Source organism: Giraffa tippelskirchi, chromosome 7 (assembly GCF_054371585.1).
Source record: "Giraffa tippelskirchi isolate mGirTip1 chromosome 7, T2T-mGirTip1v1.2.pri, whole genome shotgun sequence".
Classification (NCBI taxonomy): Eukaryota; Metazoa; Chordata; class Mammalia; order Artiodactyla; family Giraffidae; genus Giraffa; species Giraffa tippelskirchi.
In genome coordinates this window covers 71,843,291-71,871,026 of record NC_137281.1, presented here as the reverse complement: position 1 = coordinate 71,871,026, position 27,736 = coordinate 71,843,291, and the positions used below count along the sequence as shown (strand labels likewise).

The window sequence follows — 27,736 nt, the reverse complement described above, 5'->3', positions numbered from 1 at the left end:
CTTGAAATGAAAAAACAACATAAACTACTGACCTTTAGGATATTCAAGTCCTGTTTCCTTGTTACAAGTAAAATACAAATTTTTAACACAAACATTGCCAAGTTATTACCAAATTTCGTTTTATTATTAAAACAGTAACAACAAAAAATGAGACTGGGTATGCAGTGCCATGTCAATCCAAAGAGCAGTCCTGATCTAGAACTGGTGATGCGTAAGAGCCTAAGGGTAACTAACTATTATAAATGTATGACTCTATGTTCTATGTCAAGACAAGCTCTCAGCTACAGAATTCTGAAAATCCTCACACTCCGTCTCCTAAGGTCCCAAGCAAAGGGGAAAGGGGTTTGTAATCTGAGTGCAGTGATGGAGGTGCTGGTACTCATTACCATCCCGGGGCTCGCTCCTGGGTTACCAGGGGAGGAATCGGAGACAGCACAGCAGGAAGGTCAGAGCAGGGGGGCCGTTCCACACGGTTCTGTGGCTTCGAAGAACATGAGTCTTTTTTTTGTTGTTTTGTTTTTATTTTTTTTTTGAACATATGAGTCTTAAGTTACGTTTTAAAACACTTTTTCCCCCAGTCCTAAAATTCACCCAGGAGAAAGAAGCTAGCTTAAAAGCAAAGAAGAGAAAATTGATCAGCCTGCAGGGCTGCTCCCTAGTCAGGGATGTCAAACGGCTGAGCACTGATGACCTCCCCGGACTCGCTGACGATGGCATCGTAGACCCAGCGGCGGTTGCAGCGGCACTCGGGGCCGCACTTGTTGGAGTTGCACTTGGGGCAGGGGTAGAAGCAGCCCAGGCAGTTCTTCTCCAGGCAATCGCACAGGTCCGCGTCATTGCAGATGAGCCTGCCGCTTTTGTCGTACTTCTTCATGACTCTGCAGAGGAAAAGAATGACGCTAGCAAGCTGCCTAAATAAGCTCCCTTTGTTCTGAAAAGCAGAATCCTAAAGACGACCCAGCCACCCTTCAGAACTTTAGAAGGCAGTATGTCCTGGGAAATTCAGTCCATACATTCCCTGACCAACACAGTCAGGCTGTCACCGAGAGTGACGCGCCATCCTTGCAGCACGCTGGGGGCGTGATAGCCTGCCGAAGCCAATTGGGAGGAATAGCTGATTGAAAGCTACTGAAAGCTTCCTTCTACAAAATTTCACTTAAAAATACAAGCATTCTTAATGGGATTTTTTTCTACTATATTATATTCTCTTTTTTTCTTTCTTAAGAAGCCCTCTATACACCTAAAACTGGGTTTCACCTGGTGGCTCAGCGGTAAAGAATCTGCCTGCCATTGCAGGAGACACGGTTCCTTCCCTAATGCGGGAAGCTTCTACATCATGGAACTATGATGGTGCACCACAGTTATTGAGCCTGTGCTCTTGAGCCTGGGAGCCGCAATTATGGAGCCCAAGCGCCACAACTAGAGAAAAGCCCACACAGCAACAAAGACCTAATATAGCCCCAAATAAATAAATACATCAAATAAAAAATTTTTTTAAATAGTGGTCAACTTTATAATAAAAGGAAGAAGGGACTTCCCTGGTGGTCCAGTAGTTAAGAATCTGCCTGCCGGTGCAGGGGACACAGGTTTGATCCCTGGTCTATGAACTAAGATCCTACATACTGTGGGGCAACTAAGCCTGCCAGTCACAACAACCGAGGCCCGAGCATCGCAGAGCCTGTGCTCCGCACAGAGAGGAGGCACCGCGTGAGGAGCCTGTGCATTGCAGCTGGAGAGCGGCCCCCGCTTGCACAACCAGAGAGGGCCCATGTGTCGCAGCAAAGACCCAGTGCAGCCAGAAATAAATAGATTTTAGAAAGAAAGAAAAAAGAAAAAGCACTGTAGTGAACACAATCACATTTCGCATGACTCAAGATAAGCATCAGAACTGTTAGTTACCATACTGACATCACTAAAAACAAAAACAAGCAAACTGAAGACTTCTCTGCTAACCGTCTCCTGAGGCCATGGCTTCTGCTCCTGTCTCATTCTGTTTTTCACCTAGTTTAGATGCAGGAAATTCTATACGAGTGGAGAACACTAGAGATCTACCTTGTGATTTGCATCCGCTTGATGCCTTCAGCCTCTACAACAAATCCAGGAAGCAAAAGTCTTCCACCAGGACTCTGCCACCCTCTCAAAACCAAACCACTCTGAAAAAAATTCTTCAGTACAGAGCTGCCTGAAACCCTGAGAATGACAGAAGTACCTACATAGGGCCTGTATCCATTATTCCCAGTTGAAGTCAGACAAGGCTGTGAAACTCTGACCTTCTGCACCCATGGTCCCCTTCCTGTGAGCGGAGAAGGTTAAGGGTCACTACACAGATTTGCTTGATCATCTCAACTTAGCAGGACAGCCTTCCAATGAGGACTTATATCAGAAGCATTTCATCTGAGGAACGAGAGCGCCTACAGTCAACAGGAAACGCAGGTGTCAGCAGATAAGGAGATGGGGAATCTCTTACAGGAATGACAGGGATGGGGAGTCACACAGCTGGCAGAGAGCCCAGCTCAGCCTCAGTCCTCCTCGCACCTTCATCAGATCCTCCCCACCACGACTCAGACGTCAAGACGGGCCTTAGCTTCCTGTCCACTGGTGCTATCTACTGTAAGATTCTAACCTATCATATGTACGAAAGTTGTACAAGACACACATGCATAGATCAATAAAACACACTTTCACGTGCCCACTGCCCAGCTTAATGAAGGGGTGATGGGTCTTCGACATCTTCTTTATGCCCCACCCACTGCATCCCTCCACTTGGCCAAAAGGAATCTCATCTCCTTGTTTTACTTTTGGTGATGCCATATGCATCATTCAGATGCAACATTCAGAAAACTAATATCATGGCATCCGGTCCCATCACTTCATGGTAAATAGATGCGGAAACAATGGAAACAGTGACAGACTTTTATTTTGGGGGGCTCCAAAATCACTGCAGATGGTGACTGCAGCCATGAAATTTAAAAATGCTTGCTCCTTGGAAGGAAAGCTATGACCAACCTAGACAGCATATTAAAAAGCAGAGACAGTACTTTGCCAACAAAGATCCATCCAATCAAAGCTATGGTTTTTCCAGTAGTCACGTACGGATATGAGAGTTGGACTATCAAGAACACTGAGCACTGAAGAATTGATGCTTTTGAACTGTGGTGTTGGAGAAGACTCTTGAGAGTCCCTTGGACTGCAAGGAGATCCAACCAGTCCATCCTAAAGGAAATCAGTCCTGAATATTCATTGGAAGGACTGATGCTGAAGCTGAAACTCCAATACTTTGGCCACCTGACGCGAAGAACTGACTCATTGGAAAATACCCTGATGCTGGGAAAGATTGAAGGTGGGAAGAGAAGGGGACAACAGAAGATGAGATGGTTGGATGGCATCACCGACTCAATGGACATGAGTTTGAGCAAGCTCCGGGAGTTGGTGATGGACAGGGAGGCCTGGCGTGCTACAATCCATGGGGTCGCAAAGAGTCGGACACGACTGAGCGACTGAACTGACTGATTGACTGATGCCATATGTGTATGTATCTCCAAGCACACTGCATTTTCCCTTCTATAATTTTCTTTTTGAATTCTATATCATGATTTGAGATTCATCCATGGTAGCGCATGTAGCTATATTCAAATATTTTTATGTCTATATGTATTCCACTGTACAAATATATCAGCTACTTATCTTTTCCATAATGGATAGGCATTTGGATTATTACTGCTTTATTTTCTTTGCTATTGCAGAGATGAGTTTGTTGAACATGTCTCCTGTTGTACATGTATGGGTTTTTCCAGGATATACGCTCAGGAGTGAAGGTGTTAGGTCATAAGGTACATAGGCAATGCAAGCTGTTTTAAAATAGTGGTTGTTTTCATGTCCCATGGCTTCATGAACAGTGATATCAGAAGACTAAACTCTTTACCCATCTGGGCAGTGCAGCACTTCCCATACAGTGCCAATAAAGAAGCTTCAGCATCCTGAGTGTTCACTAGCCTTTGTGTGTGTGTGTGTGTCTAGTTGCTCAGTCATGTCCGACTCTTTGTGACCCTATGGGCTGTAGCCCACCAGTCTCCTCTGCCATGGGAATTCTCCAGGCAAGAATATTGGAGTGGGTTGCCATGCCCTCCTCCAGGGGATCTTCCCAACCCACAGACCAAACCCAGGTCTCCCGCATCGCAGGTGGCTTCTTTATCAACTGAGCCACCAGAGAAGCCCAAGATGCAGTGGGTGGTAGCCATTTCTTCTCCAGGGGATCTTCCTGACCCAGGAAGTGAACTGGGGTCTCCTGCATTTCAGGCGGATCCTTTACCGGTTGAGCTACCCAGAAAGCCTTTTCTTCTATGAAATAAAAACCTATTCACTGTTTGGTTCATTTTTCTCTTAGGATGGTTATCTTTTCCTTCAGAAATAACTTCTCCTGCCGTGTGATATCTCTTGTTATTTTTAGGGTATCTTGCAAAGGGCATTAACTCTTAATTTTAATGTAGTCAAATATATCGACCTTTTTCTTTATGGTCTTCTTAATTTATGCCTCTGATGTGCTAGCAATAATTGAATTTATGATACTTCTGTGCCCTTCTGATACCTGAATTCATTCCTATGGTTGTATTATTTCTTCTAATTGATAAGGACAGAGTAAAGGGACAAAAGGTGATTAAACTGTTAACCTCACTAGAGGACTGTAATGAAGAAAGAAGTATGGAAGAACGCTGTAAGTTAATGATCACTGAAGAAAGCAGGTTGGCTTACCCACAAAACCAAGCAGGCTTGCTTAGCAACAACAGCATGAGACATGCCCCCAAACAATAAAACAATGGTGGCACGAGACCCACATCCTGCCCAGGGAGCTCAGGAAGTTAATGATCCCTGGGATGTGCTCTCTGGACACATAACAAACAATAATTTATGGAAAGATGACATTTCCACATGAAAGGCCCTCACTGCACTGAGACCTGAAATAATTTTTCCATAGTGCCATGACAGTCCTGACTTGACCATGTAGGGACAAGAAGACTCCCTTGCCCAACCTGGAGGAGGAGCCGATGATGGAAACGTGACATCTACTCAAAAATGAGGAAGAAGGTGGTCTTTCCCTCTTCACTTTTCCTTTGATTATAAAACAGTAGCCCACTAAGTTCTCAGGGCCTGGCACCTCTTGCCTGCCCATAACCCTTCCAAGCATCCTATTCTAATGAATCACTTCGTATCTATCACTTTGCCTCTCACTGAATTCTTCCTGCACTGAGACACAAAGAATCAGGGTTCCTGGGAGCCCCTGAAACGCCACCTAGAGGTTGCATAATGATATGTGAGTGCTAAGTCACTTCAGTCATGTCCAACTCTCTGCAACCTTGTAGACTGTAGCCCACCAGGCTCCTCTGTCCATGGGATTCTCCAGGCAAAATACTGGAGTGGGTTGCCATGCCCTCCTCCTGGGATCTTCCTGACTCAGGGATCGAAACTATGTCTCTTATGACTCCTGCACTGACAGGCACAGTCTCTACCAATAGCACTACCTGGGAAGCCCTTCATAATTATATATCTTTCTTAATTTTAATCATCGTTCATACTACATCTATTACTCCAATGCAAGGAATTCTGAAGCATGTTTTTAAAAAATTGATGCCTAATTGGGGATTACAGTCTATTTCTTGAAATTGCTAACTTCCAGACATATGGGGTGATATTGTACTTTAGAAAATACATTTTCAGTATACGAGCTACTGAAGCGAGCATGGAAAATACATTTTTAAATCATAAAAAAGAGGCAATCTTTAATTACTTTGTCAAAGAGAACTCATGCATGTTATAATCCCACATATCAAATATAATAAATCTTGATCTTACTTGGAGTTTAAGGAAAAATACTCATTCATCTTTGACATTCGTGCTTTCTTTTTTTGCTGCCTTGTTTCAGGATTAAAGTCAGCTACCTGTGGTCCAGGATTTTGAAATGCCAAGCATTTTAACTGCCGCTCTATCTGTTGCTATGAAACAAATAAAATGTATTAGTAGTAAGAATCTGATAGTTTTATCTGTTTTACATTGCATCAAGATGAAGTTTCTGTAACTTTTACCATAATGGCATGACAGTTCAGCTCTTTTATCTAGAGAAATAAATAGTTTAATCTGATTAGTTTCAAAACATAATGTAAAATTTTTCATATTAGGTCATTCTTTCTGAATAAACAAATACATAGTGTAAAACTACATATAATTAAAAAATAAAAAACAAGGGGGAACAGAAGAATTTTCTTTAAACCTGGAAAACACCCCTTGGCTTCACAAAGCTGGTGGGGATGAAGTAAAAGCCCCTCCCCCCAGGCAAGTGTCTCCGAACATAGTGAGAACACAGTACACAGAGCCCGCCATTCCCAAGCTCTAGCACAGAGGTACCCAACCTCCGGGGTCTAATACCTGACCATCTGAAGTGAAGCTGATGTAATTAATAACAGAAACAAAGGACACAATAAATGTAATACACTTGAATCATCCTGTAACCATCCCCTCCCCCGCCTCAGTCCAGAGATAAATTGTTTTCCATGAAATCAGTCCCAAGTCCCAAAAGGGTTGGGGACTGCTGCCCTAGGGATGTCTCCAAACCCACTGCCCTGGGGGTGTGGACTGCACCAGGGTACTGATGCAGAATACAGCCACCTGAAGGATCCTCTCTCAGTCAAAGCCAGATTGCAAGAAGAAAACTCTTGCTTGAATGACTTTCTATCGTGTTAGTGGAAATTCTGAAAATACCTGTTTGGGGATATTTCTAGTTTGAATTGGAGAAGGAAATGGCAACCCACTCTAGTACTCTTGCTTGGGAAATACCATGGACAGAGGAGCCTGGCAGGCTACAGTTCATGGGGTCACAAAGAGTCGGATGTGACTGAGTGACTAACACAAACACATAATTTGAAATTGAGGCTTCCCTGGTGGCTCAGCGGGAACAGAATCTGCCTGCAATGAGGAAACATGGGTTTGATCCTTGGGTTGGGAAGATCCCCTGGAGAAGGTATTCTTGCCTGCAGAATCCCATGGACAGAGGAGCCTGGTGGGCTACAGTCAATGGATCGAAGTCAGACACGACTTACTGACTAAACAACAACAAACTGGAAAGGCAAGTAATAAAGATGCTTCAGTCAATCCTGAGAACTAATTTTGATCATACAGCACACATACCAGGAGGTAAAGCGATGCTCCTTCAAAAGTTGTTAGAAGAAAGTAATTTGAGTTGCCCCAAAGCACTCAGGCTAACACATATATTAAATAGGACATTTCTAGACCAAAGGGAAACTTTCAATGTAACAAATTAGTAACAGAACCTCAGGCTTTTTTTTAGAAATAGTCTAGTCACTCTAAAATAATATGGGTATGTTTCTTTAAATTTCATTTTGGTTGGTGTGTATGGCTTTGTTTTACAAACAACCTTAGGAAACAATTCTATATTTAGGTATAGGTGTGCAATAAACACAGCTTAGCACGATTTACTGTTCTCTGTAGCACAGCAAGGAATTAGATGTCTCTGCTCAAACCCTGGCTCTGCCACTAGTGACTGGGGTGCTTTAAGCACATTTCTCCTACTTCTTCTAAGACTCAGTTTCTCCTTTTGCAAAATGGATTAACAGTAGTATCTTGTGTTAAGGGTTAGGTGTGTTAACATGGGCCAAGTTTTAGAGCCAGGATTAGTGTATCATGGGGAAAAAACCACAAGGATTTGTTAAATGAAAATACTTGACCATATTCTCTACAATTATTCTATTCCAAGGGTAGGACTTTGTTGCACAGGACATTGGGAACTGAGAGGTACAGAGGAGACAGGTGAGATGAGAGCAGCCTGGCAGTGAGGAAGATGTAGATGAGGGAGCAGAAATCTTTCCCGTGGAATCCTGATGGGGCCACCTTCCCACCCAAATTGAAGGCAACTCAAGAGACTCCTCATGTTGAGAACTCCCCAAATACCACAGAATCATAGTATCCACATGCCATACCAGTTGCTTCTGTCCGATCTGACAGTTTTTCTCAGGAGAACTTTGACCTGCAGGTCTCTCTTGCGTGGAGTTGTTTTTTCCTGATTGTTCACTCATTTCTGATCACTAAAGAGAAGTAATTAGAAAAAATAAAAACACATTAACATCATATATTCTGAGGAACTTAACCCTGTGACTTTCCTGCTCTCTCTCTACATCTTACTCTCTTCTCAAAGCCAGACTTACTGGAAAAACCATTGCTTTCCTGGCTCTTAATTTTTCTTTACCACTCACTCTTATATCCTGCATCTGACTTCTCCAGAATGCTTTACTGACATCTTCTCAGCCCGGTGTTCAATGAGCAAAGTACCTTTGACAGTTTTTAGCATCACCGACCTTGCTGGAGCAGGCAACTCTGGGGCCATCCACTCCTGCTGAAGAGGACTAGAAATTCTTAGACCTGGGTTCTTCCCCACCCTTACACTTACTTCCTTGAAAAACAGTAAGACCTGTTAATATCATACACACATTTTCAGTAACTCTGTGAACATCTCTCCTCCCCTGGTTTCATTATCACATCTTCCAAAATCATTGCCCAGGTTGCCTCCAAAAGCCCCAACTTCCTCACTCAAGTTTTCAGACAAATTTCTAACACAACTTGTGCTAAATGGAAGCAATCAGCTGCTTACATGCCTGTAATTTACTTTGAAATACTTCAATATATGTGCAAGATGTCTCTGCAGGCACACGTGTGTGTGTGTGTGTGTGTGTGTCTGCAGGCACACGTGTGTGTGTGTGTGTGTGTCTGTGTATGCGCGCATCTTAGGTGAAGCTAACACACGGTGCCAATGACAAATGCACACTCTGAGCTTCTCTGCAGTGCTCTGCCAGAAAGGACCACGCTCCAGAGATGGGACTGCTGCCCTGCCGGCTTCCGCCTCTCTCATCAGCCACCCATGCTGGGAGCAGGGCACCGTTTCTAACAAAGGACCTCAGGGTTACGCTCAGTTATGACCAGTCCATCCACACCACCGCTCTGCCTGCCAACCAGAAATTCCAACCCCACCAACACCTCTGCATTCTCCCATGTCTAGGGCCACTAGACGTGGACTGTCCACTCTTCTGTACCCATTCTCCAGTTCCCAGAGTAGGTTAGAAGTCACATTGACTTTTCTTTCCTAACACTCCTAACATTGATTCTTCCTTTCCGTTCTCTATCAGGTAGATATAGTTGTTTAGTCACCAAGTCGTGTCTGACTCTGCGACCCCATGGACTGCAGCACACCAGGTTTCCCTATCCCTCACCATCTCCTGGAGTTTGCCCAAGTTCATGCCCACTGAATCAGTGATGCCATCCAACTACCTCATCCTCTGAGCCCTCTTCTTCTGCCTTCAATTATTTCCCAGCATCAGGGTCTTTTCCAATGAGTCAGGTAGGAGCTACCCCAAAGACAGCAGTAATAGTAGTAATAGCAGTAATGACCAAGATGAGCATAATGTTCACCTCAGTCTGACTAAACTTCCGCCTTCTTCTCACTCTGTGCCTTGACCTTCCTTTTCTTACATTCTTTCTTCAGAAGATGTGTCATTGTGAATTCTTTCTCTGCTCCATTGAGATGTAAATCTTCTCCCAGCCTCCTAAGGCCAGTTTTACAAGCCCAGAAGGCCTTTCTCAAGGCATATGAACTATCCCTTTGAAATGTTATCAGCGAGAAAGACCAGGTACCCATTAGCCAGTCTCTGAGATGAGGTAGAAGCCTAACTCACTCATTAGTGGACTGGTGAGCGCCAGTTAGTAAACACAGGTGGCCTAATCACAGAGAAGAACATTTGCAAGCTTTCAAATTATTCAATGTGCTCAACACATCCCATGGATCTCTCCCCTAAAATCCTCTACTATTTCACTCCCACCTTTTATTTCAGTGGAGTTGAGTTCAGACTGAGTTCTGGCTTTCCTTCTCTATGGTAGCATGGTAGAAAATCTACTTTGCCTGTTTCACTTGGTCGGGTGCAGTTTTTGCTTTGACACTATTCCATGTAATTTCACATCTCATCAGCCAGACATTCCCAGGGAGCCTTTCCCCAGCCATCTGGAGATAAAACCACATGGAGCTATTTTTAAACGATCGATTCCCTGTCAGATGCCAGCCCTACTGGTGTGACCACTTGCAGAGGAAAATCGTGATGATCTGCAATAATTAATAAGTTCTCCAGATGAATCCTTATCCTTAGGAAGTTACAGGTGATGTTAGACAGGTATAATTTTCTTCACTCAGTTTTACCATCTCATCCTAAAATGACTGCCCACAATTTCTTCCTACCCTAAATTTACCCAGAACACTGTGGTCATGCTGATATTCTTAAATCAGAAATGGCTTTATCTGATTCCTATGAAGACTTCAGTGACTCCCCTCTGCCAATAACATCCCACATCCCTGGCGTATCAGTGAAGGTCCATCGAAATGGACTCTGGCGACCTATCTAGGCTCACCTCCCTACATTCCTTCCCTTGGGCCAAAGCTACTCAGCTACCCACTCCTGTTAACACCCCTCCCATCGCTTACCTAATTCTAGCCTTCCCTTTTGAACTCTGGTTTATCTCTTTACTCCAAGAAGCCTCCCCATCACACTCATACTCAAAGAGTCCTTTCTCTCTTGGGCTCAGTTTTAAGTTTCCTCAAGAAAATTGCCCCCAGATGGGTCCTAAACCTCCTAGCTTCTTCATGTAACAAATTTTCTTCCACATGGGAATAGACATGAATTTATGATCATCTTTGCAAGCAAGAACATCTTCTGAAAGAGCATCCATTTAACTGCATTGGGAGAAACCAATATTTTATCGAAATCCTCGACCCAACATGCCTTTAAGTCCTTCATGAAATGTAGGTCTCCACAAATAGATTAGATTAGGGGTAAAACTTACTTCTTCCTACTCTGAATAAAGCAAACAGAATTTTTAGTAGAATTCCACCAGGTCCTAAAACTGCAATTGGATTTTATTAGGAGTCTCCTGAAAGATGATGCTGTGAAAGTGCTGCACTCGATATGCCAGCAAATTTGGAAAACTCAGCAGTGGCCACAGGACTGGAAAAGGTCAGTTTTCATTCCAATCCCAAAGAAAGGCAATGCCAAAGAATGCTCCAACTACTGCACAATTGCACTCATCTCACATGCTAGTAAAGTAATGCTCAAAATTCTCCAAGCCAAGCTTCAGCAATATGTGAACCATGAACTTCCAGATGTTCAAGCTGGTTTTAGAAAAGGCAGAGGAAGCAGAGATCAAATTGCCAATATCTGCTGGATCAGCAAAAAAGCAAAAGAGTTCCAGAAAAGCATCTATTTCTGCTTTATTGACTATGCCAAAGCCTTTGACTGTGTGGATCACAATAAACTGTGGAAAATTCTGAAAGAGATGGGAATACCAGACCACCTGACTTGCCTCTTGAGAAACCTGTATGTAGGTCAGGAAGCAACAGTTAGAAGTGGACATGGAACAACAGACTGGTTCCAAATAGGAAAAGGAGTCTGTCAAGGCTGTATACTGTCACCCTGCTTATTTAACTTCTATGCAGAGTACATCATGAGAAACGCTGGGTTGGAAGAAACACAAGTTGGAATCAAGATTGCCGGGAGAAATATCAATAACCTCAGATATGCAGATGACACCACCCTTATTGCAGAAAGTGAAGAAGAACTAAAGAGCATCTTGATGAAAGTGAAAGAGGAGAGTGAAAAAGTTGGCTTAAAGCTCAATGTTCAGAAAACTAAGATCATGGCATCTGGTCCCATCACTTCATGGCAGATAGATGGCGAACAGTGGAAACAGTGTCAGACTTTATTTTGGGGGGCTCCAAAATCACTGCTGATGGTGACTGCAGCCATGAAATTAAAAGATGCTTACTCCTTGGAAGGAAGGTTATGGCCAACCTAGATAGCATATTTAAAAGCAGAGACATTACTTTGCCAACGAAAGTCCGTCTAGTCAAGGCTATGGTTTTTCCAGTGGTCATGTATGGATGTGAGAGTTGGACGGTGAAGAAAGCTGAGTGCTGCAGAGTTGATGCTTTTGAACTGTGGTGTTGGAGAAGACTCTTGAGAGTCCCTTGGACTGCAAGGAGATCCAATCAATCCATCCTAAAGGTGATCAATCCTGGGTGTTCATTGGAAGGACTGATGTTGAAGCTGAACTCCAATACTTTGGCCACCTCATGCGAAGAGTTGACTCATTGGAAAAGACCCTAATGCTGGGTAGGATTGGGGGCAGGAGGAGAAGGGGCCGACAGAGGATGAGATGGTTGGATGGCATCACTGACTCGATGGACATGGGTTTGGGTAGACTCCGGGAGTTGGTGATGGACAGAGAGGCCTGGTGTGCTGCAATTCATGGGGTCCCAAAGAGTTGGACATGACTGAGCGACTGAACTGAACTGAGGAGTCCAAAATATCTGTCCCAGGAAAAGTAATAAAATGGTTCAGAACTCCATTTATTCCCCTGCTTGGCATTTTCCATGCAGGGGTTCCTAACCAGAGAGGGAAAGCAGGGGGCCCTTGAACTTGGATGAATAAAGAATACCTATTTATTTTTACTCACCTTTAATTGAAATTCTGATACTTCCTTTTATTATAAGGCAACCAACAAACCACAACAGTGTTAGTCACACTTTTTAAAGAAGTTTTTTTATAACTCATTATAGTTGAGGATATGTCAAAATGTTATTGAGACTCATCATCTCTTCAAAATGATGGTAGATCTCATTTGACGCATTAATAATAAAACATATGCATGATAAGTCACCTGAGTCTTGTCCAATTCTTTGCAACCCTATGGACTGTAGCCCATCAGGTTCCTCTGTCCATGGGATTCTCCAGGCAAGAATACTGGAGTGGGTTGCCATGCCCTCCTCCTAGGGATCTTTCCAAACCAGAGATCGAACCCATGTCTCCGGTGTCTCCTGCATTGCCAGGAGTGTTCTTTACCACTAGCACCACCTGGGAAGCCCCAATAAAACATGTATCACCAACATAAATTGTTTTTTAACATTTTGGTAAGTATATTTCAATATAATTGGTTTTCTTTGTAATCTTATAGATTTTTTTCTGTATGATTAAAAACATCATTCTGGAAAAAAAAAAACAACATTCTGAGAAATGGGCCATAGATTCAACAGCTGGCCAAAGGCATCCACGACACAAATAAGATTAAGATTAAGAATACTGGAGTGGGTTGCTATTTTCTTTTTCAGGGGATCTTCCCAACTCAGGGATTGAACCCGTGTCTTTAATGAAAGGCATATTCTTTACCACTTAGCCACCTGGTAAGCCCAGTACATAGCTAGTACTCAATAAATATTTCATAAATATCACACTAATAATGCTAATTATTAGGCTCCTACTATGTGCCAAACACTTTGTTAACCACCACCACTCTACATATATTATTTCATTTAATTCCACTACTGCACTCTGAACTAGATACTGCTATCCCTGTTTTATAGATGAGGAAACTAAGACTCAGAAAGATCATGTAGGCCACATGGGCTTAAAATCCAGATTTGTCTGACCCCCTAAATTAAGCCCTTTTCAGGAAGTTACACTGCTTCAAGCTTTGTTTTTATGATGACCACAGGGTATCGTTTAGGGATGGGATGTAATCAACCTGAGCCACATGGAGCCTTTTCAATGAAAGCTGGACTAGGAACCAGGGAAGATGGATTTAGATCAACTCAAGTCCGCCTCCTCCCGCCTCTCTGTCCCAGCACACACTTCTAAGATGTGCTGGGAAAGGATTCCCATTTCAGACACACGAGCCATAACTGACCTCAGAATTGGATTCAGAAGTCAGCTGAAAAGAAGAAAGTTACATACACACAAGATTACTCTTAAAAATCCTTTCAGAAAGTGCTGACTGGGAAGAGCCCTGGACAGACAGGCTTTTCTCCAGTTTCTCAGGTTAGGAATCAGATGAAGTATTAATAGTTGACTTATATGCACAGGTGGCACCAGTGGTAAACCTGTCTGCCAATGCAGGAACAAGAGACCTGGGTTTGATCCCCGGGTTGGGAATATCCCCTGGAGGAGGAACTGGCAACCCACTCCGGTATGAGAATCCCCTGGACAGAGGAGCCTGGTGGGCTACAGTCCACAGAGTCAAAAAGAGTAGGACACGACTGAGCACACACACTACTACTACTACTATACGTACATAGGAGCCAGCATGATTGAATTATGTTTACCTTTAAACTCCAGATCCACATAGCTTGGAAAACTTCTCACTCTGTGGAGGCCTCCAGGACTAGGTCACCCTAGAAACAGCACTGGGTCCTGAGCTCCGAATTTCTGCTCACTCTCAGGCACCCGTCATCAAGGGAAATGCAGGGAAATGACTCACACCATAAGCACTTTACTCTCTCTTCCGGTTGCCTCCAGCACAGTATGGCTGAAGTCAACTGATGGTATCCTGCACGAGGTAAAGTGCTTTTTCTACTTTTATCCCTAAGGATATTCTCAAATTTTCAAGGGAGGAAAAGTTTTCAGTTTAAGCTCTAGCTCAAAAGTGGGTCTCCACTTTTACTCAGTAGCAGATAGAGGGGTTTATTCAGAGACGCTCTCAGTCAGACACCCCTCAGGCAACATTCAGAAGTAAAACACACACACATTTTCATTCAATGCCCTTGAAGGAGAGAGTCAAGCTATGGTAATCTCATTCTGTCTCTAAGAGCCTCAGCTCCCATTCTTGGTGAAAATGACAGATCACTGAGATAACTGACAGGTGAGCAAATCCCACCAGGGACATATTTGGGAGAAGAGACAACTTTCGTGCCGGTGATCGATCTAGGCCGTTCCCTTGCTGACTGAGCTGTATTCAAAGCCACAAAATCGCTTGATATCTCCAACGAAATCTCCATTGCCCTTTGTCCATAAGAATTAAAAGTTATTTTGATCCAAGTCTTTGAGAGTGTTTTTAGATAAACAATGTTAATGCTTTAGAAACAACTTTATTTGCAATGTATAAAGATTCCTAGGAACATTTTTATTGCTGGATTTGCCACACACACACACACACACACACACACACACACGCAAAATGGCCCAGTATAAAACAATGTGAAAACAGCCATCATAAAGTAATCAGAAATGCCCTCAGAAGAGAATATGATATGTGCGACTATACTGTTGCTTTTATTCTATTTTTTTGTTAGTGCCAGGAAGGCTGCAGTCTGTGGTTAATCTGAATGAAACCAAAGCCCCTGAAGGGTTCACACCTCACTCATTATCTGAATCTCTTGAGTTATACATTTAAACTCCTCCTTGCGATTTTAAGGATTATAAAAAAAAAAAAAAGACGTCTGCCTGATGACTCTGCCCCATCAATGGAAAGCAAAGAAAGAAGAAAACTGGTTTATGAGACCAGCAGCCTAGGCCATTTCAGCCTGATGCTGCTAAATATACATTCAAATGTGTCCTGGTAAATATACTTCAGAACCACTCATCCCAAATTTCAAGTATGGAGGTCCTTTTCCTAAGGCCCTTGTATGCCCATTTCTTAGTTTCCGTTTTTGTTTTACGATGCTCTGCAACAAAGGCACCCGTTTTCTTCTGCTCTTACCTACACCACATTGACTGTGGTAATATCTATTCAGAATCGACATCCTGTGGCTTGCTTTTGCCTCTCCTCTCTCTGCCAGCCTCAGAGGGACTCAAGAGCATCATTTGAAAAGGAGGGTCTTTCCAGTGATGGTTTTCACAATGTTGTGAGTGCCTGCTTCTCAATGAGAGCTGCTTTGCCAAGCCGAAGCAGTGGGAAAGAGAAAGCACACATACCTTTATGTTTGGATGATAAAGAAGAGAAGGATACCGGACAAAGAGAAACTGTACTGCCTCGTTTGCTTTGTTTTGTTGAGAAACCGCAGAACCCTCTGGGGGAAAAGTCAGAAGGCCCCTAAGGTGCTCCTACAATTTAACGCTTTGTCATAGTGGCTGAGAGGAGGAGAGGTGGAAAAACGGAGGGGGTGGAGGGTGGGTGTAATTGTTACCTATCTCTTCCACCACGAGTCTATCTAAAATCATGTAAAATCAGGCAATGATCGTTTCATTTGCTCACCCATCTTCAATCTGCAATAAACAACGAATCTAGAATCCAAAGTTTAACTCTACTGCTCGATGTTATATCTCGATTTCAGATATTCAAGTAATGTTAACAGTAAATTGTTTCCTAGCTATTTTTATACTTCAGTGTAAACAGCCCAATATATATATTATAGATACATGTATGTAGTAAAGGCTTCCCTGATGGCTCAGATGGTCCAAGAATCTGCCTGCAATGTAGGAGGCCCAGGTTCCATTCCTGAGTGGGGAAGATCCCCTGGAGAAGGAAATGGCTACCCACACCAGTATTCTTGCCTGGAGAACTCCATGGACAGAGGAGCCTGGTGGGCTATAGTCCACAGGATTGCGGAGTCGGACTATGGCTGAGTGACTAACACACAACACAGACACAGACACACACACACAGACACAGACACAGACACACACACACAGACACAGACACACAGACACAGACACACACACACACACACAGTAATCTTGCAAAGAACAAAGAAGGGAAACAAAACTGTCAGTTACAAGAGATTCCAACCCATCTGGCAGGGATACAAGACCTAAAGGTGATGCCAGAATTAAGTATATTTGACCTGAATTTCATATCCATTAAGTAACTGCTGTATTCTTGAGATTACACAGGAAGTATTGCATATAAATATATATATATGTGTGTATACACATTAAAGCTAAAAACCATTTAGAAAAAAACTGTGTTGTCTCAGAGGAAAACTAAACCATGTTTATAAGCTGTGCCTAAGACATACATTAATCTCTAAATTACAGTCCTCTAATCATCTCCTCTGTCACCAGGACTCACATGTTGTGATGTGAGTCATTAAAACCACTTCCCAGACAGACTAACACCCGCCTTGTTCATTTCTGAATTATATGGTAAAAACCGTAATTTCACTCCTAATAACTTCTGCCACAAAAACAAGGAAAAAGGAAACAAAATCTTAGTTGTAAGAGCTTGCAATCCCTTTGGCAGTGATGTAAAACCTTAAGGTGGTACCAGAATTAAGTATGTTGGACCTGAATTTTATAACCATAGGGCAAAGGGTGTATTTTTGAGATTACATAGTAAATTTTGCCCATCAAAAATATGTCAGCTTGTCATTTAAGAACTGCCAATTCCATCTTGCCTGTTAAGGATTGCTGCTGCTGCTAAGTCAGTCGCTTCAGTCGTGTCTGACTCTGTGCGACCCCATAGATGGCAGCCCACCAGGCTCCCCCGTCCCTGGGATTCTCCAGGCAAGAACACTGGAGTGGGTTGCCATTTCCTTCTCCAGTGCATGAAAGTGAAAAGTGAAAGTGAAGTCGCTCAGCTGTGTCCGACTCTGCGCGACCCCATGGACTGCAGCCTACCAGGCTCCTCTATCCGTGGGATTTTCCAGGCAAGAGTACTGGAGTGGGGTGCCATTGCCTTCTCCATGTTAAGGATTAACAATCCTCAAATCATGTAAAAATCCTACCAGATTTTTTCACAGGCAATCACACCTTACAAAAATACATCTTTGGCCAATGTTTGGCTTTGTTCTTACATGCATGACAGAAGAATGTACTCTTCACTGATCTGACCACACAAGACGCTACAGAAAGAACAAACATACATCAAGGGCCAAATACAAGGGATTATCCTCTAAAGCTGAAGGAAAGTGAAAGTGAAGTCGCTCAGTCATGTCGGACTCTTTGTGACCCCACCGACTGCAGCCCGCCAGGATCCTCTGTCCATGGTATTCTCCAGGCAAGAATACTGGAGTGGGTTGCCATTGCCTTCTCCAGGGGATCTTTCCGATCCTGGGATCAAACCCGGGTCTCCCGCATTGCAGATAGACACTTTACCATCTAAGCCACACAGACTGTGATCAACCAAGAAAAGCCCCGGCTGAAAATCTTTTTAAAAAATTTAAGTGCTAAGAAATGTATGCCACAAGTTCGAAAGTTATTGCTTCCTCTTATTTCTTCAATTTGAAAAAGAATATAAATTATACAAAATAATTTTCCTGTATTATTTTCAAGTTTCTCAAGCAAAATCTAATGATTTTTTTAATAGTGAAGGGGAACTATATGTCTTACAATAGCTTATAATGAAAAGAAATCTGAAAAAGAATATACATATATGTGCATAACTAAACCACTGTGCATCTGAAGTAACACAACACTGTAAATTAACCACACTTCAACAACAACAAAAAAGGGGAGACCTGCTTTAAAAAAATCTAAAGCGTTGCAAACTAATCATGTAACCAGCAAAGCTTCAGAGGAACCTGACATCATTTTTAAAAAAGATTAACAGTATGATTTGAGAAGATGGCAGACAGTATTTTGTAAAGTTAATTATGCCTTGCTAAAGTTCCTAGTCCTGAATATACTGCACTTTGACATGACTTTGACTAAGAAAATAATTTTCTCTCTTCGGATGTTCTCAGGTTTTTTAGAGCTTAAGTAGAGGTAATTTAAAATTGGCTGATTTTTTAAAATTAAGAATTCACACAATAAAACATTCCTCAGTTACCTGTTAATTCCTGGAGTGTAAAATCCTATATATATATTCATAAGTTATATTCATTTGTCAGTGTCTATGGGGTCACACAGAGTCGGACACGACCGAAGCGACTTAGCAGCAGCAGCAGCTATCTATATATGAATTTGTAACATAAACTGTATAGTTAACCCTTGAACAACATGAGTTTGAACTGCACAGGTCTACTTATACAGGAATTTTTTTTTCAATACCATAATACTACATGATCCATGGACTTCCCAGGTGGCGCTAATGGTAAAGAACCCGCCTGCCAATGCAGCAGATGTAAGAGATGCGGGTTCAATCCCTAGGTTGGAAAGATCCTCTGAAGGAGGGCATGCAACCCACTCCAGTATTCTTGCCTGGAGAATCTCATGGATAAAGGAGTCTGATGGGCTTTAGCTCATAGGGTCAAGAAGAGTCATACACGACTGAAACGACTTAGAACGCAGGCACACACATGATTCATGGATAGCTAAATCTGCTGAATGTTGAATCCATGGATTCAGAGAAACCCTGGACACAGAGGAATTCTGGATATGCAAGTCTGGCTACAAGTTATGATCAGAATTTTGCCATTGTAGAGAGTCTGCACTTCAACCCCCACACTGTTCAAGAGTTCAACTGTTACTTTAAAAATAACACCACTCATAAACTTATTTATTGTAGTATTTCTTAAACTGGGAAATATTGGAATGCCCATACATATAGGAGTGGTTGAATAAAGTACGATGTACCCACATATACTGTAAACATAGACTACCATGCAGCTGTGAAAAACAATGAGGAAGATCTTTATGACATAATTTCCAGAATATTCTATTAACTGAAAATAACATAGCACAAATGAGTACTTATCCTTCATGTAAGAAAGTATACTACCTTCATGTGAGAAAGAAGGGGATATAAGAAAATGTTACTTGCCGCCAAATAATTTTAATAAACCCAATGTGATACAGGATATGGCTTATAAAGTAATTAAACAGTCACTGATTTTGAGAGTCAGGAGCATCGAGGAAGGGGCTGCAGTCGGAAACTCTAGTTTAACTTCCTAAATGCATTAGAATTCTTCTCAGCAGCTACTGAACAGGCTTTCAGTGGGTTTATCTAAGCCTCTACTGGAAGGATCCCAATGAGGTGAATCCTCACTATCTGGTACCATTATCGCAGGTTATTGTTTGATGAAGGTACTGTTCCATTGTGAAACTCTTATGAGTCGTACTTTTGAAAGGACAGACTTCCTAATGGGAATCACCATGAAGGTTCAGAAGTGAATGAAGCCAATAACCTGAACTAGGACCAGTGGCTTGATCCCTGGAGGTGCTCACTGGGGTCTGTTATGACTGCTCTTTGAATCATTCACTTAGCAAGCATTGATTAAATACCTTCCTCGTGAGGCACCTTGTGAAAGATAAAAAGACAAATAAGACATGATTCATCTCTTTAAAAGAGTCCTATCTCTGATTTGATCTCTCATTTCCAAGAGGAATGTTTCTGGATTTTTTATTTCATGGAGAAATTTGTTCCTATTTTCTTCTGCTTTATGGTGTATTTGTTCTGCTGTGTATTCTTCACCAGTTATTTGGTTTTTCCCCCAGTGCCTCTGGAGAGGTCCCATCCTAATCATTTCAGATTATCTCTGGTCATAGCATGGAGGCCATTCGTCCTGGTTTTGCACGTGCTCCTGGCTTGCAATTCCTCTGACTTGGAATGTCCCTCGTCCTTTCACTGATCAAACCTAGTAACTGCACGGCCGCCCGCCACCCTGTCTCCCCATCCTACCACTCCAACAGCAAGCATCGCCTCTGCGTGTCTCCACACTCGGCCCCATCCTCCTGGTCACTCAGGTGCCAAGGACGTGCTGCAAGTCTACTGAAGACTTTCAAGTCTAAGGCAAGGGTTTCCAGTCTCCCTCGGGGTCTGCTACTTCATACTGGAAGGCTCTGCATATTGTTAAGGATCCATGGGTGCTGTGTGCTCAGTCGCTTCAGTCGTGTCTGACTCTGTGCGACCCCATAGATGACAGCCCACCAGGCTCCCCCGTCCCTGGGATTCTCCAGGCAAGAACACTGGAGTGGGTTGTCATTTCCTTCTTCAGGGGATCTTGCTGACCCAGGGATCGAACCCAGGTCTCCTGCACTGCGGCAGATTCTTTACCCTCGAGCCACTGGGGAAGCCAGATCCACAGAACCATACATTTTCTCTCAGATTTCTTTCACAATTGAGTCCAAATTTTACTTTATTTAGCAGTATTTAGTCATGGGGTGTGATTTTCTACTTTGCTCTGATTCCTACGTTCATTGAATAAGGCATGTTCATCTCTGTTTCATACTCCACACAGTTACCAGGCCAGCCTGGGGCCCTAGCCTGGCTTATCTGCCTTCAATCCTTCCTGATATCTTCACACATGACTACCATGGTTATCCTCCTAAAATTGCCTTACACTGTGTCACCCTCCTTCTCCAACACGGTGGTGGAGTTTTGTGACCCTCAGCCTTTGATACATGACCTAAGTCTACTTTCCCAGCCTCACGGTCACTGCATCCTCCAGTTAACCTGTCACTAAATGTCACTGATCCTTTCCTCAGTCCTGTTGTGCAATTAGGGTCAGCATCCTGCTTCTATGTTTCCAAGCTTGTGCTGCAGTTGTCATTGTTTAGTTGCTCAGTGGAGTTCGACTCTTTGTGACCCCATGAACTATAACTTGCCAGGTTCCTCTGTCCTTGGGATTCTCCAGGCAAGAATACTGGAGTGGGTTGCCATTTCCTTAGGGGATCTTCCAGATCCAGGGATCGAACCTGGGTCTTCTGTATTGGCAGGCAGATTCTTTATTACTGAGCTACTGAGGAAGCCCTGTGTTATAGTTAGTGGTCTATATACTGGTCTCTGGTACTGGACTTATCTCATTTCAAAGCAACAGATTTCTTCATTTATTTTCCTTTTTAACACACTGACAAATTTAATTAAAAAAACAAACTCTATTGTATCTTCTAGCGTAATATTCTAAACTATATATCAAAAAGGCTAAAAACAAAAAAAATAAAAATATATGGAAACATTCAAACAAAAAATACAGAGTTGGCAATCTTAATTTCAAACTTTAAGATGAAAAGAATTAGGAAGGACATGAGAGCATCATTTTTTATATTTATAAAAGATACATAGCCCAATATGCTGCTGCTGCTGCTAAGTCGCTTCAGTCGTGTCCGACTCTGTGTGACCCCATAGACGGCAGCCCACCAGGCTCCCCGTCCCTGGGATTCTCCAGGCAAGAACACTGGAGTGGGTTGCCATTTCCTTCTCCAATGCATGAAAGTGAAAAGTGAAAGTGAAGTCGCTCAGTCGTGTCCGACTCTTAGCGACCCCATGGACTGCAGCCTACCCGGCTCCTCCCTCCATGGGATTTTCCAGGCAAGAGTATCTGAGTTAACTGACCCTTTTATGGGCTTACCTGGTGGCTCAGTTGTAAAGCATCCGCCTGCAATGCAGGAGTCAGGGGTTTGATCCCTGGGTCAGGAAGATCCCCTGGACGAGGAAATGGCAACCCACTCCAGTATTCCTGCCTGAAGACTCCCATGGACAGAGGAGCCTGGTAGGCTACCGTTTAGTTATAATAATAATGGAGCTTTATGTAAATAAATAACGTAATATTGACATAATACAGGAAGTGTTGGAAGCAAGGAGAAAGGAAGTCTCCTTCAGGTCTGCAGCATATGTCATAGCCACGAGCACACTGGTGCTCAGCACGTGACCACTGACACAGGGGCAGTGCCACACTGGACTAGTAACTCAGGGGTCTGATTCCTGGGAATCTCAGCAATAAAAGACTTTTTCCCCAGGGTCTAACCCACACCCCACCCGGACCTCCTCCCACACTGCCCAGGCAAGTTGGAAGGTAAGAAGACCCCTGTCTCGCCTAACTCGCAAAGCAAACCTTAAGGTTCACACACAGCGAACCCAAGAGCACTCCCACCCCATGGATCGCCTATCTGCAAAGTGCCCTCTCCTTTCACTACAGCCGCGCCCCAGAGGAGCAGAGTGCGGATGTCAAACTTACAGTTTTTCTTATTTAAAACCGAAACAGACTCACAGACGTATTAAAACAACTCATGGTTACCAAAAGGGAAGTGGGAGGGATAATTTGGGAATTTAGGATTAACAGATACATACTATGGTACAGAAAATAGATAATAAGTACCTACTGTAAAACACGGAAAACTATTTCAGAAGCTTGTGATAACCTGTAATGGAAAGGAATCTGAAAAACAATATATATGTGTGTGTATAGGTATATGCTGTACACCTGGAACTGCTAAGTCGCTTCAGTCGTGTCCGACTCTGTGTGACCCCATAGACGGCAGCCCACCAGGCTCCCCCGTCCCTGGGATTCTCCAGGCAAGAATACTGGAGTGGGTTGCCATTTCCTTCTCCAACACCTGGAACACAGCACTGTAAACCAACCATACTTCAATAAAAACAAAACAAAACAAAACCCCTGAAAACACAAATCAAACCTAATGATGACATATTCATGCATTGTGTGTGCTTAGTCGTGTCTGACTCTTTGTGACCCCATGGACTGTAGCCCATCAAAGCTCCTCTGTCCATGGAATTTTCCTGGTAAGAATACTAGAGCTGGAGTGGGTTGCCATTTCCTACTCCAGGGACATATTTTTATGTGTATTAAAAAAAAACCAAACTGCTAGATATTAGTAGTAGTTGTCTCTGGATCTTTGTCTTATGCTATATTATTTCCTACACTTATCTGTTTCCTGTAATAAACATGCCTTTGACGATTTTTTAAAGTATTAATAAATATTTCAAAAACACTTCTGAGGATAAATGTTCTCTTGTAGCATGGCAAAATATGTCCAGCAGATGGCGCAAAACCTTAACCCAGAATTAAAATAGATTAATAAAAAATAACAACACTACTACTTCAAGAATGCGCATGTGGAGGGGATGTTTCTTGGTGACCACAGATCAGTCAACATGCACACTGGCTCTAGAATTTTTGTGTTCCTCGAATGTAATCTGTTTGATCTCTTCTACAGCCAAAGGTGAGTCATTTCAGAGGAAAGGAAGAAGACATTAAAGAGGGGGCATGTGGAACTTCCAGAGGCTGCAACACAAGATGATTTATAGTGTCAACGTGATGTCACATCTGCAAAGGGTTTTGCAGGTTGTCGAGTCCATCAGTTTTCACACATTGTTTTTTAGATTTTTCTCAGAGTAAACCCCAATATATTGAGCCAATAAAACTCTAGCTACTCTAACTGAAGTGGGGGTTAGGGACAAGAGCCATCCTGAGCCTCCTCTTTGTCCAAGTTTCCCCACCCCCCTACCCGCAGCTGGCATAATCAAGAATTGGCTATACTTAATCAACAGCTATGCAATCCATAAAATACTTCTAAGAAGCCCTAGAGAAACCCGCTAAGGGCAGTGCAGTACTTTCACTTGACTACTCTCCTCCTCAGAGGAGAAGGAGAGTTTCCAATCTGAAATGGAAACATGCATAAAAACAAACCAAAAAAAGTCACTAATTGCTTTTAAAAGAAAAAAATCAGTAAGGACATTCAAAATGCATCAATAAATTCAATACTCATACATTCCACACATCTAACACCTGCAATCAAAATTTATGTTGAATTAAATTAACTTTGGACTCACTTAAATCCTTTTCATGATTTATGATTTAAAATCCTTTTCAACTCTTTCCACAGTTTATGCAAACTATAGGACGTCAGCATTTCAGCTAAAGCAAGCTTTCTTGAGAAATATCACCATATTCTTGGTTAAGCACATTCATTTGTATCAATAAAGTTTACTTGTATCAATAAAATATTCTTAAGCTGTACTCTCTGTACCATCTATATTGCAAAATGCAACTATAAACCATAACCAATAGTGATTTGACAGCAAGAAACTAGTTTTTTTTAGAACTTTTGGAATTTCATAAAAATCTAATGTTTACAAAGTAGAAGTAACAACCTATTTAAATGCATTCGCCTAAAGGTTTAACACAAGTCTAAATTTAGCTTTAAGAATTATTTTTAGAAAGTTTTCCTTTGTTTTGAACAACGTATCTACCTGAAGCACTGCTTGTTGTTTCTAAGGGTTGCCTGGCTGGTTAGCTAGTTTAGTGGCTCAATCTTGTCCTCTTTGTGACCCCATGGACTGTAGTGCACCAGGCTCCTCTGTCCATGGGGATTCTCCACGCAAGAATACTGGAGTGGGCTGCCATTCCCTCCTCCAGGGGATCTTCCCAACCCAGGTCTCCCGCATTGCAGGTGGATTCTTGACCGTCTGAGTGACGCTGTCTGGTTTATGGTAAGGTTGTGAATTAGGGCTTCCCAGTTTGCACTAGTGGTCAAGAACTCTCATTCCAATACAGGAGACATAAGAGACACGAGTTTGATACTTGGTTAGGGAAGACCCCTTGGAGGACGGCATGGATTAAAAGGTTTCACCTGTGGCTTCTCAGCATGTTGACCGCGTTCCAAGCTGACAGTCTGGGTTTCCCTGATACCTCAGCTGGTAAAGAATCCGCCTGCAATGCGGGAGACCTGGGTTCAATCCCTGGGTTGGGAAGATCCCCTGGAGAAGGAAAAGGCTACCCACTCGAGTATTCTGGCCTGGAGAAGTCCATGGACTGGGGTCACAGAGTCGGACACGACTGAGCGACTTTCACTTTCAAGCTGACAGTCAAAACAAAAATACCAAAGTAAACAGGGTTTGGCAGTAAATGCTGCCAAGTCACTTCAGTCGTGTCCGACTGTGTGACCCCATAGACGGCAGCCCACCAGGCTCCCCCGTCCCTGGGATTCTCCAGGGAAGAATACTGGAGTGGGGTGCCATTTCCTTCTCCAATGCATGAAAGTGAAAAGTGTAAGTGAAGTCGCTCAGTCGTGTGCGACTCCTAGCGACCCCATGGACTGCAGCCTACAAGGCTCCTCCGTCCATGGGATTTTCCCGGCAAGAGTACTGGAGTGGGGTGCCATTGCCTTCTGAGCTGGTCTTAAATTCTGACTTCTGGGGAGAGGTGCTTCACTGACAGAAAGGGCAGCCACAGCGTCGGCCGCGTCTGGAGTGGTTACGCAAGCAAGGCCGAAGCTTTCCCTCAGAACCGGCAGAGAATGTTAGATACAGTTCGAGTGCGGTCTGGGACACCGGTAGGGCCTTAAAAAATAAAACAACAACAAAAACTGACTTCTGCTCTAGGTGGCACAGGTGGTAAAGAACCCGCGTTACCAACGCACGAGACACGGAAGAGACGCGGTTCGATCCCTGGGTCGGGAAGGGAATGACTACCCACTCCAGGGTTCTTGCCCGGAGAGTCCCACGGACAGAGGGAGCCTGGCGGCCGACAGTCCACGGGGTCGCAAAGAGTCTGAAGACACGACTGAAGAGTTTAGTCTCAGAGTTTAGACTAAAGAGTCTAAGACACGACTGAAGCGACTGAGCACACACGCCCGCCTCTCCTAGCACTGTGGCCTTAAGCCTCTGTTTCTCCAGGTGTTAACATCAGAATAATTAGACTGACCTGAGTAGGTGATTAGCGGTTATCTCTCAGTCCCAAATCTACCTTCTTCCTCTCGGCTGTGTGACCTTAGGACTGGGGTTCGGCCGACCACGGTTTGATTTTGCAAGCTCTGCCGACAGGGGGCGCTGACGGGCGACAGAAGGCTGGAGCAGCAAGCGCGCTTGCGCCTCCTGGCTCGTTTCCTGTTTCTGCCAGCGCCGAGTCCGCCTCACCACAGGGGCTGTCGAGTTCCGGGCCTCAGGACTCCCCGCCCCACCCTCCGTCCCCGAGACCTGGCCTAACGTGTCCCCTCAGAGCTACCAGCACCAGCTGCCCCGAGCCCCCGCCCCTGTAACTGACCCCTGAGAAGGTAGTCCCAGTTGGAGGGGTTCTCCCCCGGGCGTGAGGAGCCCAGGCCCCACACTGGACTCGTCAGCCAGGGGCCACGCGAGGGGAGAGGAGCCCCCGGGAACTGTGTCTTTGAAGGCCAGTGGGGCTGACTTGCAGGAGAGCCGGAAGGCGGTGGGTCCTAGACTCCACTCTTAAAGGGCGCACACAAAATCTCGCATTCTCGGGGACCCAAGGCAGAGACGGTAACGGGAGAGCAGCCTGGGTCAGACCCACTTGCTGATCTTGGGAGACACTCCTGGAGAGGCAGGAGGCAGTTGGGACTCACCCTGGGGACACAGGCGCTGTCAGCGGCCACTTGTGGGAGCTCGTCCAACCACGAGGACGCTGGAGGTGGTAAACGCCGTTTCAGACTCCTGCCTCCAGCTTATTAGTGCCGGGTCCAGGCCCCACCCACCAGCCAGTTTGCACTGGATATGACTGCCTGGGGCTGAGCAGCTGAGTGGGAGGGGACCCAGCCCCACCCATTAGCAGGCAGGTTGCTGAAAGACCCCCTGAACTCCAGGGGGGGTCATGGCAAGGTCAGGACACAGCCCCGCCCACCAGAGGGCTGGCACTAGCCCCCGCTACGCCAGGGCACCGCAGCCCGCGACCCCCCACTTCCCAAATGTCTCCATCAGTGGACTGGCACTAGCCCTGGCCCCTCCCTTTTCTAATCAGTAAAAACGCTCCCTATGTTTGTGTGCTGTGCTTAGTGGCTCAGTTATGTCCGATTCTTTGTGACCCCATGAACTCTTGCCCGCCAGGCTCCTCTGTCCATGGGGGTTCTCCAGGCAAGAATACTGGAGTGGGTTGCCATGCCCTCCTCCAGGGGATCTTCCCAACCCAGGGATCGAACCTGGGGTATCCTGAATTGCAGGCAGATTCTTTACCAGCTGAGCTACCTTTATAGCCGCATTAATGCAGGAGTTTCAAGAGACACAGGTTCAATCCCTGGGTAGGGAAGAGCCCCTGGAGTAGAAAATGGCAACCCACTCTGGTATTCTTGCCTGGAAAATCCCATGGAGGAGTCTGGCAGGCTACAGTCCATGGGGTCACAAAGAGTGGGGCACGACTGAGCATGCACACACGCGCGTGCACACACACACACAAGTGCCCATTATTGAATGAATGGATAAAGAATATGTGGTGTATATACATATAATGGAATATTACTCAGCTACAAAAAATTAAATCTTGCATTTTGCAACAACATGGATGTACCTAGAGGGTATTATG

The 27,736-nt window shown here is 44.1% G+C and overlaps 1 protein-coding gene and 1 long non-coding RNA gene across 5 annotated transcripts; one reads left to right on the top strand and one right to left on the bottom strand.

The window, feature by feature from the left end:
- Positions 1–102: 102 nt before the first annotated feature.
- On the bottom strand, positions 103–27,021 carry ARL14EPL (ARF like GTPase 14 effector protein like). Of its 4 annotated transcripts, XM_081513725.1 has the most exons (5): positions 26,787–27,021; positions 26,132–26,351; positions 7,986–8,090; positions 5,848–5,987; positions 103–878 (listed from the first exon to the last, which is right to left on the bottom strand). In XM_081513725.1, the coding sequence occupies exons 3-5, from the start codon at positions 8,079–8,081 to the stop codon at positions 656–658; spliced, it is 459 nt and encodes a 152-aa protein (XP_081369851.1). In that variant the 5' UTR covers positions 8,082–8,090; positions 26,132–26,351; positions 26,787–27,021; the 3' UTR covers positions 103–655. The 4 variants fall into 4 exon arrangements, with proteins under 4 accessions (XP_081369851.1, XP_081369850.1, XP_081369852.1 ...); XM_081513724.1 differs by lacking the exon at positions 26,132–26,351; XM_081513726.1 differs by lacking the exon at positions 26,787–27,021 and having other exon boundaries at positions 26,132–26,398.
- LOC145514836 (uncharacterized) lies at positions 495–7,341 on the top strand. The gene is made up of 3 exons (XR_014060493.1): positions 495–4,056; positions 5,124–5,271; positions 7,148–7,341. It is a non-coding gene; the product is annotated as an uncharacterized LOC145514836 (long non-coding RNA).
- Positions 27,022–27,736: the final 715 nt, after the last annotated feature.